This window comes from Cololabis saira, chromosome 19, assembly GCF_033807715.1.
Source record: "Cololabis saira isolate AMF1-May2022 chromosome 19, fColSai1.1, whole genome shotgun sequence".
NCBI lineage: Eukaryota > Metazoa > Chordata > Actinopteri > Beloniformes > Belonidae > Cololabis > Cololabis saira.
The window spans coordinates 20,150,219-20,166,190 of NC_084605.1; the positions used below are offsets into that span (position 1 = coordinate 20,150,219).

Sequence of the window (15,972 nt, forward strand, 5' to 3'; positions counted from 1 at the left end):
TGTCGCAACTTAAAGAAAAGTCTCTTGGCGCCATGCCCGAAACCGAACAGGAAGTCGGCCATTTTGAATTAATTGTGTAATTTTGGCGCAATTTATGCCATTCCTTCGGCAGTTAATACGGCCCGAACCGTAACGTGCATCTAGGTGTGTCATACATCAAAATGTGCGTTTCAATCCTGTGACCACGCGCATTATTTTTTCACAGTCAAAAGTGTTACTCTGGCGACGATAGACGCCAAAAAGCACGCCCCCCCTTCATCTGATTGGTCCATATTTGATAGTTCCTACTTTCTGCCATAACTTTTGAATGGTTTGACATAAAGAGTCGTGGGTGTTGTCATCAGACTCGGTATTGAGTCCTTGGACATAATTGGTGGAAATTAGCCCCGCCCCTCCTTCTGATTGGATTGCATTACAGAAAATCACAATATTCTAATTTTCTGAGACAGTCCTGTATAGGCGTCCCAGTTAGCCTTTGTGCCTGTTCTCTCTTTTCCTGCTCTGCCTGCGGAAGTCAATGGAATTGTATAAACTACAATGTTTTTATGAAGTTTTACAATATTGAAGCTAGTTTAGTTTTTTGTTTTTTGCACCAGCTGCCTTTATTCCGACATTAGGTGGCCAGGAAATGGGTAGAGGGAGGGAGGAGACAGCAACAGGCTGGGACTGGACCCTCCACTGCGTGCATGAGGCCATGCAACCCACTGAGCTATCCAGGGCCCCACTGTTTTACATTTTAATATTTTATTCAAATGTATGAGGGTGGGAGGAAAAACAGTAAAGATGGATCACCACATTTCACATTGTTTTATGTCAAAATTTAGGCTGTAGTAGGTAGTTATAGACAACCAAAATAGAATATGTAAGTCTTTTTATATCTAGTTTTATTTGGTTTCTAGACATGGTTCTGGCTCTGCAGTCTGCTGTGGGTGAGGCTGAACCACTGAACTGCCAAAACTCACCCAGATCAACGTACTGTTTTTTGAATCGTGTAATTTTTGTTGTATTAATTTCTCTGTCCAAAATAAAATGTTTACAAAAACATGTTTAGTCTTGTACAATGTAGCTTTAAAAACTACTGGTGTACTCCACTGCATGTAAAACTTAAGGGGGACGTTTTAAATCAGTTTCTCTCAGTGCTGCTCTTTTTGCAGTTACTCATCTATGATTAAATGCTAGTCAGATGTCAAAATTTCTTTGTGAAAATAGGAATCAGACATTTTCATCAGTAACTAACAAGAATTTGCAATTAATGTATGTCTCTAGAATAAAAGTTGAGGAACTTTCATTCAAACTGCATGACAAATACTCTTGACACTTAAATCAAGTTATCGTGCCATTCTTCATTGCTTCATAACGCTCCGCGATGTCGTCGATGACGTCACTGAGAATAGTGCACGAGGAAATGATGCGTAGATTTTTTTTAAATGAAAATGAAGACACATTTTAGCTGAGTTTTTATTTACCTCCCAACTTCCGGGTTGAATCGAACGCAGAAGTAAGAAAATGTGCAAAGTCGGTTCTCCAGCATCACATTCAGATCCAGATTCGGGGGGAGGAGGAGGACGCATGTCATGACCCTTTAACTCAAGTTTTATTTGGGCACAAACATTGTTGTAAGTCTACAAACATTAGATAGTTTTATCGGGACATCACAGTCTTTAAAACATTTGAAGCTTCACAAAAATAAAATAAAAAGCAGTGTTCAGCATTTTTCACATTCAGACAACAAATACATTGTATTCAAATACATGGTTCAGTCCCGAGGACGCTCCACTCGGATATATTATTATCTATTATTATTATTTATATGACTGGACCGAGCTTCAGGCCACGTTGAGAGAAAAATAAGTCCACACAGTTTTAGTATAAATCTACAAGAATAAAGACACAATATTATGAATTTTGCACGTTTGTCGACTTTGACGAAGTTCTTCTGCCATAAGAGCCGGGAAATTTGCAAAAATGGTTGATGCTTCACGTTGAGGACTTGCTGCCCGTTGCGTTTAGGTTCATCCTGGTCGTTAGAAATGCAGTGGGAATATCACAGGCGCTCCGATTGGACGGTTTGTCTCCAATATCGATAAAAGTTAACAGTTACCGTACAAAATAGTAGAAGTAGCCATGACAACAAAAATGCACCAGATTAACATCTCTGCCACGTAGCTCCAAAAACGTTGAGACGCAGAAGCAAAGCCATGATGGAAAAAAATAACATGAGACGATGGAGGAAAGAAACAGATTGAAAAGAAAACTGAAGGAATAAATTATGCAAAATGAAGAAAAATTACTTTTGTTAATACAATAAATAAAGATTTTTATTTAAAATTATATACAGAAATATATTTACAGAAATAAATGTGAAAGTAAAGTAAAATACTTTTAGTTATTCTTCTATTTATTTATCAGCTTTTATTTATCAGTCTTGATCCTGTATTTTTACATTTACTTATTTCTGTGTTTGTCCCATTACTTCCATTATTTTACAGACTCGTTGGTTTTGTGGCGCCCGGTTCGTAACCGTGGAGATGAGTGGATCAGAACTGGCTCTCCTCCAGGATCTCCTCCTCGGTCTCTCCGAGCGTCATCTCTCCGTCGCTGCTGGAGAGGCTCTTCCTGGTGAGGGAGTCCAGCCCCGGCGCCTGGTAGCCCTTCTGCCTCTGACCTTTGACCTCCCCGAGTCCCCCGAGCGCCCCGCCTCCCCCGTGCACCGCCACCTGCAGCAGGCGGGGGTGGAGAGGCGTCGACGTGGCGCCTTCGTCAAAGGAGTCGCAGTGCCGGGAGCCCTGCGGGCCGCGCCGCCGGGTGCACTTCCACAGCTGCTTGAGCGGCGCCCCCCGAAGGCACGTCCCCGCCTTGAAGTGGCCGGTGAACAAGAAAAGCTGCCAGCGCTTTTTCATCTCCGCCTGGACCTGCAACGGAAACAGAAGTTGCCTCATTTTACAGCGAAACCTTTATATACCATATTGGCCCGAATATAAGACGGCGTTTTTTGCATTGAAATAAAAAAGTGGGGGTCGTCTTACATTCGGGGTCTAGACATTATACCAATTCACAACGCTAGATGGCGCCAGATATGCTGAACGTAATTCCCCAGGCCAAAGCAAACCCGTCACAAAGAAGAAAAATAAAAATAGCGGTAGCACGAAGAAGAAAAATAAAAAATAGCGGTAAGAAAGAAAAGAGAAGAAAATAAGAGAAGAGATAACAAAAAATGGAGAAACGTTTACTAAACGTTTGTTTACTCCCTCACGGTGGTGTTATGTGTCTGTTATTTATTTATTTATATGTGAAAAAATACTGAATGCACTGTTACCACCGTAACAAAGTCCTATGTGTTTAACACAAATGGCAAATAAAGTAATCTGAATCTGAATCTGAATCTGAATCTGAATCTGAAAACGTAGTGACAATCTGGAGAAAAGTGGGTTGAAGATCGGCCAGGTTAACCGGCAGCTGAGGAGAAGTTATGATGCAAACTTCAAGATGATGATTTGAATGAGGCAAAATAACATGCTTTTTCTCTCGAATATATTGTTATAATCATTTGTTTCAGATGTACTGTCATTATTTTCTGTATAAAAATTGAATTTGGTGTCAAACTTGAGTCTTGAAAAGGAGGGTGTCGTTTTATATTCGGGCCAATGCGGTAGATGGTTTTAAGCAGAAAACAAGATTTGCTGTTGCTAGAAACCTGCCAGTGAGGAGACGGAGGGCACGTACCTCTCCGTTGGCGAAACAGTACAGCACAGCCACCACTAACCCCTGAAAACACAAAGAGCACATATTAAGGTCTGGATGCCGGAGGTAGATGGTCCAGATGGTCTTCGTGTTACCTGGAAAGAGCTGAGCGTGAGGTTGACGAAGTTTCGAGCGTAGCGACTGTTGTCCTCCATACACTCGTCTATCAGCACGGTGAAGACCACTTCATGGACTCCCAGCAGAGGAATCAGCACCAGCGTCGCTCTGGCCAAGCTGGTGGGGGTGAACGCAGGACGTGTCGGGGTTTAACTCGTACATGCATACAAACTTCATCCAGAACAACAAACGTACTGAACAAATGCTCTGGACCAGATCCAGGCTGGTTCAGACTCTTCTACGACAAACCTAAGCTTCTCTACTGGATGTGGTGGAGTTGAGCATCATCTTGCTGAACGATGCAAGACCTTCCCTGAAAACTATGGTATGATGCTCGAAAACCTGTTTACGCCTCTCAACCTCAATGTTTGCTTTCCAGATGTGTGAGCTACTCGTTCCACAGACTCTAATCAGAGGTGAAAGAAATTGGCCGCTGATGTCATGGCGGTTGGTCCTGCTCCTTTTTGCTCCGAGGTTGCAGCATCCATCATCTCCAGAAGGAATTTAACCCTTCACAGCATTCCTTCCCCTCCATCTGGAATTAGTTTTAGCTCATTTAGTTTCTGGATCCTGATGATCGTGGCTTCTTGTATGACGGGGCATTTTTTTTGGATAGTGTTTTTTGAACTTTCACAGTCACTTTTGTGGGTGTTCAATGTTTTCCATTTTGATGTGAGCGCATTAATTGTTATCTGCTATCAGATTTTTTTCCAATGCAGCGCCTCCCGAGAGCCCGAAGATCACGGACCCCCGTTGGTACGTCTAAAATGATGTCATCATTGATCCGTTTAACCTAAATTCCCCTAAATAACGTACATTTTTGGGACATGATTTTATTGTTTATCCACCAACCCGCTCATGTGCACCAAACCTCAAACCTCTCCAAATGTTGCACGTCTGAATACCTGTATCTGTAGTCGGTGAACTTGACCTGATCTGCCTTCAGCTTGGACAGCAGCAGCATCAGGATCTTGATGAATATGAAGAAGATAACCTGCGATGCACAGAGAAGAGAAATGACAGGACCAAGTCAGCAGGAACCAGAGCTTCTGAAAAAGCTGCTCTCGCTGCTAAATAGTTCGTTTCAGCCTAGCTTGTGACGGCAGCAGCTTCACCACATCGTCATATGACTGCACAAGATGGGAACCACGAAACCGAGCGTGAAATCAGACCAACATTTACTAAATCTGGCTTTGCAACTCCAACCAGACATCTGTGACTAACTTGAGCGTATTCTGGTTGTGAGACATGTAGACGAGGATCAGAAACGTCTCTTACCAGCACTGATAGAGTAATCGGGCCCCTGATTATCCACCTGAACCATTTGTTCACGATTGACCAGCATCTTTGGAGGAGAAGACAATTCACAAGTCAAGAAGTCAGTTTGCTTTAAGTAGTTTTCTGTGAAAATAAAAACTGCAGTAAGTCTTACCCTGTGTTTTCGTACAGGATCTTGACTACGGTCCACGGGGCCACGAACAAGACCGGGGTTCCTGAAAAGGTTAAACAGCAAGAAACACCTTCTGTCAGCTAAAACAATCTATCTATACCTGAAAGTGGAAATGAAGCTTTTGTGTATTTATTTCCTGCTCTGGATGCTTGTAACTTCACCAGGAACAAGACTTATAGAGACTTGATCTGCTGTTCTGCCAAACTCCCGACAAACCAGCGGATCCATCATTTAACTCAAGGGATGCTGGTACTCACTTCTCCACATGGCAATGGGCCAGTTGAGGTGGTTTGAGCGTTTGATTGGGAAGGCCGACTTAACGCCTTCCAGTGGGGCGTTGTTGGGCCTACTGTATCATGAAGGAGGCCTTGGGGGGCAGAACCAGGGGAAAGATTATCTCTTAGCTGGGATGATAGCGCCTCCCTGAACCCCCAACAAACCTAGACTAGGTGAAGGTCTGGGGATCTATGCCCAGCCAGTTGCCTTTGTGACCAGGTTTTAGAAGAGTTGCAGAAAAGGGATGGATAGTTTTTTTTTTAAACCAATTTACAGACATGCAGAGGTTAGTAACCCTCTTTTAGCCATGATTATAGTGTAAAACATGTTAAACAAGGCAACCCTAATCTTAGACAAACAGAAATATGTTTGAATTTTTTCAATAATAATATTTATTTGACAAAAATGAATCCAAAAAGAAAAAAAAAATGCATGTGGGGAATACTAAGTAACCCCCACAGCCTCCATAGGATTCCATAGCGCCTCTATCAAACCCAGACATTCAGTTAATTTGTTACGGCATTCAGCTGCAAGTTAACAAACTGGCAAAAGGGAAAGACACAAGCAATAGTCTTAGAGGAGCTGCAAAGTAATCTGGACAAGATTATGAAACGATTTTTGAACAATTTACAATCCGTTCTTTTAGAGTGAGAAAGATTATTCACAAGCTCAAAGCATTCACGATGGATGCCAATCTTCCCGGCAGTGGACATCCCAGCAAATAGCGCTAGGTCAGACCATCCATTCCTCAAAAAAGGACAAACCACACAATCGTAAACTGGAAAATAGACTCTACAGGCCTCACTGAGCATGTTACATGTAATTATTAAGTCCATGAGAGAACAACTGGAAGAAGACTTGTGGTCTTTTATGAAGGGTTGTCGGGAGAAACCGTCTCCTGTGTAGGAAGAAACTGGAAGCACGACTGAGGTTCAGAGAACCTCACCTGAACAGGTTGGTTCTGGAGGATGTCTGGTGGACAGAAGAGACCAAAGTGGACCTGAGTGGCCTAGAGGCCATGCAGTGTTCGGTAACAACCAACCACATTATTTCAGGAGTGATGTCTCACAATCACTGTTAAGTGCAGTGGTGGAGGGGGGATGGTTTTGGGTTTCTTTGCAGGCACCGGACCTCCAACTGTGAAGTACCAAGAACTACTGCAAATATCTAGAGATATGCCATCTGTCCCACCGATAAAGCTTGATCAAACCGAGTCGCACCGAAGCACACCTTTAGAGCTACATCAGAATAATAAGAGTCGAAGCTTCAGAATGGTCTCGTCAGAGTTTGGACCTCGACTCAGACGACCCATCGGTAATCCAAAACAGACATTTAGCTCTGTTTTGTTTGGATTTAGGAGCTGGAATAAAGTAAACGCCATTGCTCATCCTCTCAGAAAACCTGGAATCAGTATCACACGTACCCAAGATTCATTATTAGGGCCCGAGCACCAGCAAGGCTTGTGCGAAACCCTATTGAAATCGCAACAATTATTATTATTATTAGGGCCCGAGCACTTACAGTGCAAAGTATTCCTACAGTATTCCTACAGTATTGTATCTGTAGGAATCTTTTTTTTTTTTCTCTCGTTTTTCTTCTCACGAAATGAGGGCCTTTTTGCCCCCCTAAACGTGCCCCAAAAGTCACCAGATTTTGTACGCAAGCCAGGCCTGGCAACATTTTTTATATTTAATGGTTTGCATTAATGGGTGTGGCCTAATGGCTCAACAGCGCCCACTAGAAAACTTCGTGCCTCAAGCCCCACAATACGGTTTGATGTACATGCACGAAAATCGGTACACACCTGTATCATGTCGCAACTTAAAGAAAAGTCTCTTGGCGCCATGGCCGAAACCGAACAGGAAGTCGGCCATTTTTAATTAATCGTGTAATTTTGGCACAATTTATGCCATTTTCATGTGTCGTACTCTAACGAACTCCTCCTAGCAGGATCGTCCGTTCGACATAAAACTAGCTCAGGAGACACAAAAGACGCTAACGATGAAAAGTTATCAAAATCGTGAGTTTTTGTGAAATGGCGTGGCCGTGGCGCCGCGTCAAACTTCAACGTTAAACGGGAAGTGATTCTAGTAGCTGATTGGTCGATATTTGATAGTTCCGATTTTCTGCAATAACCTTTGAATGGTTTGACATAGAGAGTCGTGGGTGGTGTCAACGGACTATGTTTTGAGTCCTTGACATTAATTGGTGCAATTTAGCCCTGCCCCTTTATCTGATTGGTTGATATGTGATAGTTTATATTTTCTGCAATAACTTTTGAATGGTTTGACATAAAGACTCGTGGGTGGTGTAATCGGACTCGGTATTGAGTACTTGAACTTTATTGGTGAAAATTGCACGCGCGAGGGCCCGTTCATCGCTGCTTGCAGCTTTAATTTTAACATTATTTTTGGCATAAACACCATGAAACAGAAGAGAGTTCAGGATCTTCCAGTTGTCCGATCTCCGGTCCCGCTCAACTGATGCTCAGCAGCAATCGGCTCATGTGCGTTAGGTCGAACCCAACAGAGCCGTGTAAGATTCTGATACAGTCCTGCAGGAAATAAATACATCAAGCTACTGATTCATGGGGGGGTACTTAGTTTTGCCCTTATTATTATTGTTTGGCTTCAATTCTGTTATTTAAATGATGGCGCAGTGGGAAAGATAAATGCTGCTGCTCATCTGAGGTTGTTCTTGGCTAATACTACGACCTGCTATGATCAGATGATGTTGATCCAGAACGCTGCCCCCAGAGTCCTTACAAACACCAGGAAACTGGACCATATCACACCGGTCATGAAATCACTACACTGGCTTCCAGTGAGTCAAAGGATAGAGTTTAAAATCTTACTGCTGGTCTACAAAGGACTGAATGGTCTTGGACCAGAATACATGGTTGATCTGTTAGTTCCTATGAAGCTCCCAGACCCCTGAGGTTCATCTGGATCTGGTTTGTTGTGATTCCAGAACCAGAACCAAGCAAGGTGAGGCAGCGTTCAGTTATTCTGCTCCTCACCGGTGGAACAAACTTCCTGTAGACCTGAGGTCTGCTCCAACTGTAGATCCTTTAAATCAGGCCTAAAAACATCACTGTTTACTGAAGCGTACTCTTAAATTAAATACTTACCTGCTGTACTCTACTGCCCTTATTTTTAACAACTTGTGCTTTTTATTATTTTACCTCTTTTCTTATCATTTTATTTCATTTTATTTGTTTACTGTTTAATTGTGCCTTGCTGCTTTTAATGTTGATGTAAAGCACTTTGAATTACCTTCTGTTGAATTGTACTATACAAATAAACTTGCCTTGTGTTATGTTTTAACACAAAAACAGGATGAAAATAGGGGCTATTAACTGGATGATATTTCAATATCACCAACTGCTGACCGATTCCCAGAACCGAGGCCTTCACATGCAGGACCTGTCCATCTGGGACTCACCCCATCCCAGCAGCATGTACTTCTTCAGCAGGCGTCTCTTGGTCAGCACGGCGGTGAACAGCAGCGTGTGAAGGAAGATGGCCTCCACCAAGAGCCAGAAGTAGTTGCAGGCCACAAAGTACTCCATGCACACTTTGGAGAATTTGCACATCAGCACCACCTGTTAAACATTAATCTAAATGAGTCCAGTGTTTAGACGAAGGATTGTTAACAATATGATTATATGTGATAAGAGTCGGCGGTGAGAATACCGGGGAGCTGGAGTAGGAGCTCCATCCAGGGTCGTCCTTGGGCAGGTTTGAGTACATGATGTGGAGGGTGACCTCTTTAGAAATGACAGCCACGGCTCTCAGGATGAACGACATGAACAGATTCATGTGGATGTAGTTTCTGGTGCAGTGGAGCTTCCTGGAAAGCAGATACGGGAACGGCCTGAGGATGGCATTGATCCGCGCTTCCTGTGCGGCTTTAAAAGCATTACCGGGGGCCCGTTTCACGACACGGGAGGAAGAGGAAAATCCTTCTTCATGGTTTATAATGTTGTTAGTAAAGGATGACCTTCCCCATACTATTGTGAGCAACGGTTGATGGAGGAACAGTCCCGTGTCACCCTGCGTTACATCAGCACGGATGAAGCTACAGTACCGCAGCAGAACGTGAGTGACGAGCACGTCAGAGTCACGGCCCTTGCAAATCTTTTATGAGGAACATTTCAAGAAGGGGGGAAAACACTTTCAATCCATCAAGCAAAAATTGGAACAAAACACAGTAAAAAGCTGCAAAAAGTAGAGAAATGGTGGAAAAAAATAACACAAAAGAAGATTAGTCAGATAAGTATCTTTTAAAGCCCAACTGGACAAGGCCTTCTTTGCAGGAGCTGACTCCGCCCACCCAGTTAATCAAAAATCAGCACATAGTTAGTACACATTAATGCCAGCCTGGGATGCTAACAAGAATGAACTAAATCCTGATGTCGCTAGCAAAATGCCAGAGCTCCAACTCCTCTGGGGCCGAGCGTTAGCTCAGCCCACTGAGGCTCCTGGAGGACCTCAACCTTGGAGCTTGGTCTGGTTGGGGTTTGCTGGTTAGCTGATTGTTAGACTGTATGAAGATGTAGATAAACCACCTGTGACATCACCCAGAGGCGGACCTGGGAAGATCGCAGTTATGCTTTCAAGCTTGGCTGACTTACGTTCTGTTAACCTGAGATGCTAATTGTTATTACTTTAAATTAATTCTTCTCAAGTCTGTCCAAAAACTGTTTTTTGAACCGGGCTTTAAAAATGTTTGTTTCTGCTGCAAAGTTGGATGTTTTAACATGGCGGTGAATGGGGATCGAGTCGCTTTTGAAGCTGGCCTCTAGTGGCCACTCGGTGAACTGCAGTTTTCTGGTTTCACCCCAGATGTTGCTATTTTGGTGTTTGGCTCGAATGATGAACAAAAGAAACAGACTTCCAGTGGCCTTGATTTAAGCCTTTGAGAGTTCTGTCAAATTAAGCCGAACATGAACTTTTCCTTTGTTCTGCTTTGAAGACGTAGATCAGGGGTATTCAACTAGATTCGGCCGGGGGCCACATCTGCAAAAGGACTGTATGGAGAGGGCCGCACAATTTGAAAATGTGGGGGTTTTCAAAATGTATTTTGCACTCAAAGACAAAGACTTATGTAAATATAATACATTTGTATTATACATTTGAATATATCTAGTTTACATATGAATTATGTATTAATTGACTCCAGATTTAGTAATTGTGAATGTTAAATATAATATTCAGATAAAGAAATATTATTTTGAATGCAAGTTCATTTTGAAACCATGCATTGTGCAAACTTAATGAAATTGATATTGACCTACTTTTAATAAAACACGCCATAATGACATAGCACCACTTTCCACCAAGATTTCCTTATTTGAATATTATATTAAGCATTGAGCACAAGCATTTTAGTCCATAGTAGCCAGTTTGATGTTATAAATAAGCAACTAAAATATTAACCATAAGCTCCTTTATTAATGACACATCTGTGCATTATATCAGCAAAACAAAACAATCACGAATTATAGGAGGCTTAGAAGTTCCATCTGAAATGCAAAGTCCTCAATTATTCAAATGAAAAAAAATTCAGGCCAATCCTAGAAGCCTAATGATGTAAACAAGTCCTCTATACAACTGCGTTTAACACTGCTCCCTCACTCCAGCTGTTATTAACTGTTCGGTTTTTTCCCCACTTATTCCACCGAACACCGAAAGTGTTTTTTTTGCTATTTTCGGCCGAACATTCGGTGCATCACTATTATAAAAAAAAAAAAAAAAAAAAAAAAAAAAAATGTTTTCAACAAACACCCCCTTTTTTGAAATATGATCAGGGGCCACAAAAAGCTCCTGGCGGGCTGCATGTGGCCCGCGGGCTGCCAATTGAATATCCCTGACGTAGATGGTTTAGTACATCCCAGGTCTCAAGAAATAATGAAAAGTTTATTACGTCTTTATAACTAAGAAAAAAAATGACCGAGGCTACAGGGCTGACTTCAGAGCCAAACACCTTTTGTCTTGCTCATCGGAAACCTCACCTCAGCATGCCCATGAGGAGGGTGGCCACAGTCAGGGAGAACAGGGACAGCGAATATCCGATGACAGAGATGAGCCTGAGGGCGGTCTGGCGAAACATCTCATCCTCCTGGAAACACAAGATAAAATCACTGGAGGAAACGCTGCTTCTCCTCAGCTGTTTCTGACTGTCAGGCAAACACCGACGGGGTTTGATTCACGCCCTACGGACCGAAACCATTTGGCTCAACAAAAAAAAACTCACCTGAAACCATCCTCCTCACCTCGTCTTTGAAGAACCGGTCATCCAGGCATTCAGAATCGTCCCGCCACGGATCGGAGGAGTTCTCTCTCTGGCGCCAGATCCCACTTTCCAAGCATTCCCGATGTGCCCTCCTGGTGCCACCTGAAATTAAGTCAAAGACATTTCCTCTAATGAACACACTGAGAGAAAAAAGGCAAACTGAATGTGAGAGAAACTCCAGATAAAGTCTTGTGACCCATCAGTTAATCGACTGACTGACCTGAAACGACTCAGCTGACAAAGGAAAGTCCGTAAAGGAATGAACGTTACCTTCTCCGATCCACGGTAAGAAGGAAGGACAGGGGACGGACACATTCCCGGGAAGTGAGTGAGGCCAGCACACGAACATGTCGAACGATCCTTTACAGAAGCTTCCTGCCAATGAAAGAAGATAAATAAATAGGAAAATAACGTCCAATCATTCAGTGAGATGACTAATGTGTGAAGACGAACCATTTGGTGGGAAGGAAGCTGCTGTCAGGGTTCTGTTGCAGTTCTCCAAGTACTCAGTCCGCTTGGAAATGAGGCTTTCAAGCAGCGAGCCCGTCACCTTTACGTACATTCACAGAAAAGTTATGACTATATGAGTTTCATTCGTACACATTACACTCATGATGACAGTTTATATCCGCAGTAAATAAATTATAGATCTAAAAACAAAGTGGATCCTGGTCGTTTCACCTGGAGACAGGTGCCTGCTGTCAACCGGGCCGGCGTTTGTATCTGGGGGTCACCTGAGATAACTAGACAGACCACAAAAGCAAACCCAAGTGGGTAACTCGGACGAGGCCAGTGAAGAACCAGCAGACCACCTCATGTGGCCCCACTTTCCCGCCCCTTCACATCTCATACAGGCTCACAAACAAGTGATTGCTGGACCGGCTGAAGGATGGACATAAAACCAAAACAGCTGTTGAAGGCTGTGAGGCGGACTCAAAGAGATCGGTGGTGGTAGTTGTTGTGATGCTTCACACCGTACGTTCCCATCTGAGCAGTACTCAAGTTGAGAGGGGATGGCATCCCCCCTGAAATAAAAACGGTCCAAATCATCCCCCCTGTAAAACTGCCATCCCTCCTTTCCATCCCTTGTGTCATTTCATCAATGAATGTGGTTTTACTGCTATTTCAACATTTAGAGTCATCACCAGAAAAATAAAACCAGAAAAATAACTTATTTGACAATTTTCACCTGTTTCAAGTAAATTTTCACTTGAAATAAGTAGGAAAATCTGCCAGTGGGACAAGATTTATTTTCTCATTACAAGCAAAAAAATCTTGTTCCACTGGCAGATTTTTCTACTTATTTTAAGTGAAAATCAACTTGAAACAGGTGAAAATTGTTGTTTTTTCCAGTGATGAGTCTTATTTTAAGTGTAATGAGATTTTTTTTACTAAAATTTGACATTTTAACTAGAAATAAGACAAATATTCTTGTTAAGATTTTGAGTTTTTGCAGTGATCCATTTTACTTATCCTGTGAAGGACAGAGTCATATTGATAAGTTCAGAAAACTGTTTTTTATTGTTGTGTTTTGATGTATTTGATGTAAGCCCAGTGGATATTTAAAGCTTACAGAAGGCTGCATTTAACTGCTGCTATGTCATTCCTGCAGTATTTCTGCAGGTGTTTTGGTCAGTGCTATTATTTGTAATATATTATATTATTTGTAATCAGCACAAATTATCTGTCCCCATATGATAAAATCCACCATCCCCCCTGATTTTTTTTTTTACAACTCGAGTACTGCATCTGAGTCATCACCTCTATGAACCTGAAGGTTTGCAGAGCTTTATTAGCAGTGAGTCGAGTTTCCTCCACAGGGACCTGGACTCTCCTTTAGAGCTCTTCTTTTGAGAGGGACTCGTTCTAGAGTCAGGATGCATCTTGGAGGCCTCTCAAGGAAGGTATTTAAGACATATTTCGGAGGCCCCGGAGCTGACCCAGGATATGTTGGAGGGATTCTGTCTCTCCACTGGCTTGGGAGCACCTTGGCATTCCCCTTGGAACACCTAGAACAGGGGTCGGCAACCCGCGGCTCTAGAGCCGCATGCGGCTCTTTAGCGCCACCCTAGTGGCTCCTGGAGCTTTTTCAAAAATGTTTAATCTTTTTTTCCTTTTTTTCCCCTTTTTCTTCTTTTTTTCTTCCTTTTTTCTCTTTCTTTCTCTTTCTTTTCTTTTTTTTTCTCTTTTTTTTCCCTTTTTTTCTTTCTTTTCTTGTTTTTTTTGCTTTTTTCTTCCTTTTTTCCTTTTTTTCCCTTTTTTCTTCTTTTTTTCTTCCTTTTTTTCTCTTTCTTTGTCTTTATTTTCTCTTTTTTTCTCTTTTTTTCCTTTTTTTCTTTCTTTTCTTGTTTTTTTTTCTTTTTTCTTCTTTCTTTCCTTTTTTTCCTCTTTTTTTTCTTCCTTTTTCCTTTCCTTTTTAATCTCGACATTTCGGCTTTTTTCTCAACATTTCGACTTTTTTCTCAACATTTTAACTTTTTTATCGAGATTGTACTTCAACATTAATCTCAACATTTTGACTTTTTTCTCTAAATTTTGACTTTTTTCTCCACATTTTGACTTTTTTTTTTGACATTTCTCCTTTCACCATTTGTCTTCATTCTAAGGCTTATACAAGACCTTTCATTTTTTGCGGCTCCAGACATATTCGTTTTTTGTGTTTTTGGTCCAATATGGCTCTTTCAACATTTTGGGTTGCCGACCCCTGACCTAGAAGAAGTGATTGGAAAGAGGGGGGTCTGGGTTTCATCTAAGACTAACCGTGGTTTTGGGGTGGCCCAGGAGTAGCATGTAGAGTCAGTTCCCCTCCAAGTGGAAGGTTTTCAGATCAATTCCCAGGACCCCCACTTTCCCCTGGTGACTCATACTGCCATTTATCCCAAGACCAGTGAAATGGAGAGGGGTGTGTCAGGAAGTGGCATTCAATGTAAAAATCTTTACCAAATCAATATGTGGAAAATAATCTGCTTTGAAGACCCGTACAAATTTAAAAAAAAAAGTATGTCTAGTGCAGTAGACATCGCAGTATCCATACTTCACCACTTGAGGGCAGTATATCATCAGGAGTATCTTCTTTTACCGAGGGAACATTTTCACCTCAGTGTAATCTGTACTTGATCCAAATAATTTATAAACTCGGCTCACTATGTTAGTGCACTTGGAGTCTCTGTAAGTTATGTCCAATGCTCATCCAGGGACCTACGATGGAAAACAAATGCCCAGTGTGTGCTGGCCAATAGAAACTTTTAAATTCAGAGGGATTGTCTTGTCAAGAACTCATCCGCAGCCGAATCTTCCGAGAGGGAACGCCAAGAGCTCCTGTCTTCTTTTAGTGAGATTAAACCATCTTTAAACGGTCTGAACTCCACAAATTATTCCTTGTATATTTTAACAGTTTACACACAATATACTTAGCAGTAAAGTGATATTGCTCAGGTTTCAGGATGCCTCTGACAAGAAAAACTACAAGTCCACCGTAGTCAAAACTCCATTTGGAAAATAAAATGCATTCATATTTTGAAAGTTTTTGTTCAAGATTCAAGAGGATACAATCGTGCATCATACAATAAATTAAAGGATTCCTCTGTGAAGTGAGTGTTAAAGATTTATGGACGTTAAAAATGTACCTGTTGGTTGAAGGCATTGAAGAAGAGCGTGAGCAGCAGTTTGGTCCAGTGGTGCCGGGCTGGCAGCAGGGGCGGCATGGTGTTGAGTTTTCACATTGAAAACAGTTGGTTTCTGGCTGGTTTTACTCTTCATACCTCGTCCTTGGACCCTCCAGGCCCATCGCTCATCCTCGTCTTCCCTCTCACTCCCAGCGGAGGATAAGGTGAGTTGTAGCTGGACCTCGTATGGGGTAACTCCGTACAGAATTTGTGGGGATTATTCGGGAGAATTGCGTTGACCCATGTAAACTGGAATCCCACTTTCTTACGATTCCTCCTCAATGCTATAAAGTATCCAAGAATCCAAGGTATTGTCTGAATCTTTCAATATATGATGACACCCCCACCCAGTCCTCATCTGTCCATAAGGGAGCCTCAGGTCGTAAAGGAGATTGGATGTTTGTGCTCCCTATAGATACAACGCTG

The 15,972-nt window shown here is 42.2% G+C and overlaps 1 protein-coding gene across 1 annotated transcript; it reads right to left on the reverse strand.

Annotated features, from left to right (window-relative positions):
• Positions 1 to 1,587: 1,587 nt before the first annotated feature.
• LOC133419529 (glucagon-like peptide 2 receptor) lies at positions 1,588 to 15,623 on the reverse strand. Its single transcript, XM_061708743.1, has 13 exons — positions 15,508 to 15,623; positions 12,335 to 12,431; positions 12,152 to 12,256; positions 11,862 to 11,983; positions 11,601 to 11,707; positions 9,280 to 9,436; positions 9,029 to 9,188; positions 5,291 to 5,351; positions 5,137 to 5,203; positions 4,764 to 4,852; positions 3,837 to 3,975; positions 3,724 to 3,765; positions 1,588 to 2,912 (listed from the first exon to the last, which is right to left on the reverse strand). The coding sequence occupies exons 1-13, from the start codon at positions 15,583 to 15,585 to the stop codon at positions 2,538 to 2,540; spliced, it is 1,599 nt and encodes a 532-aa protein (XP_061564727.1). The 5' UTR covers positions 15,586 to 15,623; the 3' UTR covers positions 1,588 to 2,537.
• Positions 15,624 to 15,972: the final 349 nt, after the last annotated feature.